Here is a 6,568-nt window from a genome sequence, read left to right on the forward strand (position 1 = left end):
GGAGCTCTCTCCCCGCGCTGTGCCAGAGTCCCCAGCAACCCTGCCAGGGGGTGGAGCAGAGAGGGCCGCGCACCCCTCACTCCTCGGCTTCCCTCCCCCTGCTTCCCAGCGCCTGTCATATCCTGTCTCTGGCCTGATATTTCACGCGAGCGAATGGAAGGGGATTACAATGAAGATTTATGTGTGTTCGAGCGCGACCGGTTTCCCAGTGCAGGGAGCCCAGATCGCGGCTTCCCATTTCCATTTTTCATTCGCGCTTTGGGGAGCGCAGTCCCGCGCGGGGGGAGCGTGTCTGCGCGGCGGCGGGCTGATCACAGGGCTCCGCGTCTCCCGGCGGGCCCCCAGACTGTGAGAAAGGCTTGCCAGCGCGTTGCCCCCGGCGGGGCTGGAGCCGGCCCCGGCCTCCCCCAGCCGGGCTTTGTCTGTCCCCTCGCTCGCCCCTCCCCCTCCCCGCCCCCTCACTTCGGGGACCTGGGCGCATCCTCGCTCTGCCGTCTGCGCGCCCCGCTCTCCGTCTGCGGAAACGCCCCCTTCCTCTGGCCCCTGCACCCTCCCGCTCTCTGCTTCCCGGGCTTCCCGGGGAAAGACGCGCCGTGGCCTGGCGCGACCCCGCCGCCGCCGGGTGCCAGGTTCGGTGACTCCAGCGAGTCTGTGGGGCCTCGGCCCACCCCGGAGCTGGGGCCGCCCGCCCTCCCGGCTCCCAGGCTCGCTCATGCCAAGGCCTGTTGCGTGATTCCAACTTGGGCTGACATTCCCTGCCCCGGGCGCTCCGGCGTAGGCCTCTTAATCATCTTGTCTGCTGCAGATCCTCGACACCAGCCAATTTACTGCCCCGTCTCTCCTCGCTGGTTTCAGGAGGGGGAGGGGAGTGCGCGCAAAGGAGGGGAGGGCACATTCAACCGCAGGAGGAAGGCTGGCACCAGCTACTGGCACTCAAAGAAAACCACGGAATTTGGAGCTGGGGGGAGGGAGGGAAGGAATGGGGGTCTGCTAGGCAGCCGCTGCTTAGAGAAGCTCGAATCACGGGGTCAATGAGCTTCAGCTCAGGCCGTCCTAGCCTGGGAAAACAATGCAGGAATGGAAATGGACACTGGATTTGTAGCCTCCCTTGTCTTTCCCAGAGCCTTGCCCACACTCTGTTGGAAGCTAGACTCCATACAGGCCCGGAAACTGGTCAGAAAAGACAGGATTTGTCTAAGGATGGTGCCACTGAACCCAGAAAGTCACCCCCATCTCATGTCTGTTTTTTTGGCAGAGGTGAGTTGAAGACACACGGGATGGCCTGAATCGCCATCCTGGAGGAGAGGAAGGAAGCCTGGGTGTCCCCCTAGCAGGGCTCTCTGGCCTGCCCCTAGTTTCCTCTCTCCTAAAGGCTGGTCCCTTCAGAGGGGAGGGCTGAGATTCAGGTTCTCCTGTAAGAAGGGGCCAGAGCTGAGCTCTCTCAGCCCTGGAGTGTGCTCTTCCACAGGAGGTGAAGTGGGAAAGTGCCCTCCGTAAGGGGGGGCGGGGCTCAGAATCGCAGGCAGAAGTAAAGCCTCCCTGTTTGGGGGGCATTGGGATAAAACAATCTACTACTCACAGCAAAAATGAACGCTTCCCATGTGCCAGGCACTGTGTTACATCATCGTCTCGTCCTATGCTTACAAAAACTCGGAGATCGCTGTTATTATTTCTCCTATCTCCTAGATCTGCGAACTGCAGCAGACAGGGTAAGGGGGAGGAGGGGAGCCCAAAGTCACCGAGTCCGTGATGCAAACTAAGATGCTTCTGCTGTAGGCCTCAACGCTTTGAAGGAAAGGGAGTTTTAGTTCAGGCCTGACTTACCCACCTAGCCCTGGCCTTCTCAGATCATGACAGAAAGTAGGGCCACTTTCAAAGCTGGAAGCTAGCTGGGTGGGCCCCAAGGTGGAAGGCAGAGGTGAATGGCCTGTGGACCTGTCCCCTCAGAGAGTATCACGCGTGAGGATGCCACTCGCACAGCAACGTGCCTCAGTCTCTGCGCGAAGGTGCCTGTATGCACGAGTGTGCTTATGTGGGTTTGGGCACCAGTGTCTGCGAATATGCATATGCGTGTCCGTGAATTTCTATCAGTGATCTGTGTGTGTGACTCAGGGGGAGTGTGACTGTGAGTGTGTGTACGAATGAGCATATGTGATAGCGTAGATGTGACTCTAAGCGTCAGTCACAGTGTGGGATTGTATGTGTCTTAGCGCGGCCTTGTGTGCCGGGGTCGCCCTGCATTCCAGAGCAGCCAACCGAGTTTCCCCCAGAGGGCCGAGGTGACTCACCGAGCTCTCCCGCTTAGCCAGCCCCAGGAGGGCCACGGGGGGCAAACGGAGGGGAGGGCCCAAGGCAGGGGTCCCCCTCCGGCCCGGCTTCTTGGGGCCGCGCTCGGGCTGCGACTGCAGGGCCCCCGCGGCGGCTCGGAAGCCCTGCCTGGCGGGCCCCACCGGCGCGGGGGCGGCGGAGACCGCCCAGGCGCGGGGCAGTGGCGCCGGCGCTGGAGGGGCCCGGCGGGCGGAGGCTGCAGCCGCCCGGGCGCTGGGTGACTCACCGCGCGGCGAGCCGCGAACCCCGCGCCAGGACTCGGGCGCCCGCGCGGCCTGAGCGTTTCGGGGAGGCCCGCGCGGGGCGCGCCTGTTCTCGCCTCGCCTCCCCGCTGTCACAGCCTCTGAACCACGGAGATGTCACTCCCGGCTGGCCAGGTTCCCCGCCCGGGCGGCGGCTCCAGGTCCCAGGTCGTGACACCAAGGAACGAGCGCACACATCCAATGGAAACAATAATTTATTTAAATAATCTCTTCATATTGTAAAATCAACATTAAGAGCATGTTGTTTTCATAATAAATAACCCCAAAATACCTTTCATTTCAAGAACAAAGACTTTAGGATAAGATAAAACAAAACCAAATCAGTAGCTTAGTGTAACTGAGAAAATTTTCAAAGGGAAAAATAAAAATGGAGAGGTTGCTGAGGTCACTGCTAAACCGCAGTTTTCACAAGTGGGGGGTTTACAAAAAGTCTGAAAAGACGAGTATTTTTATACAAATAAATCAGTGGGAAAATCTGCACAGACACCTTTATTTACAAACTCTATGTCGAAGTCCAGCCTAATAATCCTGAATAGGTCTTAAAAAAGATAATTTAAACACATTTTTTTTGCAGTGTCCACATATTAAAAAATCATTTTTCCCCAACATCAAAATGAGGTCATCCGCAAAGGCACCTAAACTTTTAAAAAAATAAAAATAAAAAAACTCCACTGGTGATGGATGAGGAGAGAGCTAAGGGAGCGCGTTCCTGGGGGAGACCTAAGGCGGGGCGGAGGGGGGCTCCGAGGGCTGGAGACAGCGGGGCTGGAAGGAGGCGGCGGGCAGCCCGGGTCACGGGGGCGCAGGGGGAGGGCGCGCGGGCCGGGGAGGTCGGTCAGCCCCGGGGACTGGAGCTGGGCCTGGGGGCGGGCAGGGAGAAAGGAGCCTCAGAGCACCCTGGAAGCCTCGCGGCCGGGGAGGCGTGCCTCCCCCGGACTCAGCTCGCGGCCCGCGGCGAGGACGGCGCCCGACCGCCGCGCGGGGCGGGAAGGGGAGGGGAGCCATGTCCCAGGCGGGGGCTCGGTCGGAAGGCGGCCGAGGCGGGCGGCGCGGCCCGAGGGCCTCCGGGAACCTTCCAGTCCCCCGCCGCTCGGAGGCCGCGCGAGGGAGCAGGGCCCGGGCGGGCCGTCCCCGGCCGCTCCTCCCCGAGGATGGGAGGCGTCCGCGGTTCAGCTGGAGGGATCCTCTGGCTTTGGGGGCGAGCCCCGAGGATCGCCGGTCTCTGCTCTCTTAGTCTCTGGCGCAGTCTCCCTCGGGTTAGAAAATCGTCCCCGCGCTCACCGGGGCGCCCCCGCCGCCGTGGTGGTGGTGGTGGTGGTGGTGGTGCGGCTGCGGCGTCTGCGTCGGGTGCAGCAGCGGCGCGGCGGCCTGCAGGTGCGAGGCCGGGCCCGAGGCCTGGTGGTACCACGGGTAGTTGCCCAGGAAAGCCGAGGCCGCGCTGCTGGGGCTGGAGCCCGAGCTGCCCGCGCCGCTGCCGCCGCTGCCCGGGCCGCCGCCGCTCCCCATGCGCGGAGGCGCGCTGAAGTCCCAGGAGGCCGGCGCCGACACGGGCGGCGAGGCGCAAGGGGGCGAGGCGCTGGCCCCGGGGTGCTGTTCCGACGGGATCTCACCGCTCTTCCACATCTTCTTGAACTTGGACCGGCGGTTCTGGAACCAGATTTTGACCTTGGTGGAAGAGGCACACCGAGCGTTAGTGGAAGGACCGGGGTGCGGGCAGGGGAGGGGTGGCGGCGGGGAAGCGCGCGCGGCAGGCGAGCGGGTGCGCGCCGCGGCCTCCCACGCCGCGGGGGCTCATCCCGGGGAGTCGGAGGGGCAGCGGGGTGCGCGCTGCGGCGATGCAACCAGCGGGACCCGGCCCGGAGGCCCAGTTATTTCACCCGCTTAATCAGGATCGCGCGGAAGAACCCCGGGGACGCGGGTCTCGGCCCGCCCGGCCCTGTCGTTTTCTCCCCCGGCGCCCCCCGCCCCCCTACCCTGCGGGATTTCAGTTTCAGGCGCAGAAGTTTAGGCCGCCCACCCAAGGCGCCAGCTTCGTAATCCTTAACATTACTTGGAAATACTTTTCCAAAAACGTCGCCCTGACTCCGCCTGCTTCTCAGCCATCCCAGGCCAGCGCCCTCCCCGCGCCCCCCGCCCCCCACCCTCGGCCCCGAGCCCTCACCTGAGTCTGGGTGAGGCCCAGAGACGCCGCCAGCTCCGCTCGCTCGGGGAGCGCCAGGTATTGAGTCTTTTGGAAACGCCTCTGAAGAGCGGCCAGCTGGAAACTGGAGTAGATGGTTCGGGGCTTCCGGACTTTCTTTGGCTTCCCATTCACTATCCGGATTTCAGGCTCGAGGTCCTCTTTCTCTGCAACGCAAGGCAATCGTGAGCACAGCGCAACCGGGGGCAGGGGCAGGGGGCGCGGGGAGGGGGGGACCCAACAGTTCCCGGTGGGCGTAAGGGCCTGGCGGGGGGGACTTGGCCCGAGCCGGGGAGCGGGTTGGCGGGGGCGCTGCGGGGCGCCCGGACTCGACTTCGCTAAGTGCGGACTCGCGCCGCAGTGGGCCCGGGGAGCCGGGCTCTCCGGGAAGGCGGCGGAGGAGTCAAGCGGCGAGAAAGAGAGCAGGTGGGAAAGAAATGAGGTTGCCACGAAGCATGCACCGCGCGCCCACGCTCGGCCCCCCAGGGCCCCCCGGTCCCACCAGCTGAGCCCCGAGACACCGTCCCCACTGGCCCTCTGCAGACTGGTGCTTGAGAAGGGTGAAAGGCGCAGGGCGGGCAGAGAGCCGGCCAGCGTAGGCCAGGGTTCTGGATGGATCCCCGCCCCGAACAGTTTAACGCACGCGTCCCGACAGCTCGCTAGAGCGACTCGGCCCCCTCGGTGCCAGCGCGGTGCATACCGGGTTCGTTGGTGGCCGGGGAAGAGCTGGCCCCGTAGGGTGCGTAGGAGGTGTAGGCGGCGGTGTAGCCCAGGTCGTAGCCGCTCTTGGCGGAGTAGGGGACGTTGTTGAGGCCGCCGGCGTGGTACTGGTAGGAGCCCATGTGCGCGTAGGGCGAGCCCCCGCCGCCGCCGCCGCCGCCGCCGCCGCCCGCCGGGTGCTGCTGGTTGGTGTAGTAGCTGCTGTCGGTCGCTGTGGATACCGGGAGCGTGGGCGACTCCTGCGGCTTGTGGAGGCTGCTGCCGCTGCTGCCGCCGGGGCCAGCGCCGCCGCCGCTGGGGGGCTGCTGGTGCTGGTGGTACGTGCTGGAGGCCGCGATCTGGGTCGAGTGCATGTCAGCCACCAGACTGTCAAAGACTCCAGTCATCCTGGCCCGGGACGGGGCAGCGCCGCGGCGGCGGGCGCGAGGGGGGAAGCGAGGCGCCTCCTCCGTCTCTCCCCGTCCCCTCCGGCAGCCAATGTAATTGCGGGGGGGTGAGGGAGGGTGGGGAGGAAAACCAGAAATGGGGCAGCGGTCTGGGCGACTCCTCCTCCGGGGGAGGCGATCACCGTGCCCTGCTCGGGACGGCCGCCGCCGGCCGCATCCTCTCTCCGCCTCTCCACCCGCTCGGCTTCGTGCCCGGGGCCGGCTCGGGCTCGGGCGGGGGGCGGGCCGCGCAGGGGGCAGGGGCGGCGGGGCCAGGCCGGGGCTCCGGGAGGCGGGAGCAGGTGAGCGGCCCCGAGCGGCCTTACGATTGTCTGCGGGGCGGGCTCGGGCCGGGCGGGCATTTAACCCGCGTCACGTGAGCGCCGGCGACGTCACCTGGCAACAGCCAATCCGCGGCGCCGGGCCGCGGGGCTCGGGAGCCGGGACCGCCCGGCCGGGGGTGGCGTGGCGCGCGCGGGGCAGACGGGCCGGGGGCGAGGGAGCGGCGGGGCAGGGGCGCGGGGGGTCGCGGCGGCCAGAGCTGCGGGACGGAGGGCGTGCGGACGGGCACGGGGCGGGCATTCGTCCTCCGAGGAAGGAGAAGTGGGGTGTCCCACCCGGTCCTGGGTCCCAGCGACTCGAACCCTCCCGCC

General features: G+C 65.8%; 1 protein-coding gene across 1 annotated transcript; it reads right to left on the bottom strand.

Moving 5' to 3' along the window:
- Nucleotides 1-2,767: 2,767 nt before the first annotated feature.
- Nucleotides 2,768-6,245, bottom strand: DLX2 (distal-less homeobox 2). The gene is made up of 3 exons (XM_025460472.3): nucleotides 5,471-6,245; nucleotides 4,753-4,937; nucleotides 2,768-4,256 (listed from the first exon to the last, which is right to left on the bottom strand). The coding sequence occupies exons 1-3, from the start codon at nucleotides 5,874-5,876 to the stop codon at nucleotides 3,849-3,851; spliced, it is 999 nt and encodes a 332-aa protein (XP_025316257.1). The 5' UTR covers nucleotides 5,877-6,245; the 3' UTR covers nucleotides 2,768-3,848.
- Between the last annotated feature and the right edge of the window lie 323 nt (nucleotides 6,246-6,568).

This window comes from Canis lupus, chromosome 36 (genome assembly GCF_003254725.2).
Source record: "Canis lupus dingo isolate Sandy chromosome 36, ASM325472v2, whole genome shotgun sequence".
Lineage (NCBI taxonomy): Eukaryota > Metazoa > Chordata > Mammalia > Carnivora > Canidae > Canis > Canis lupus.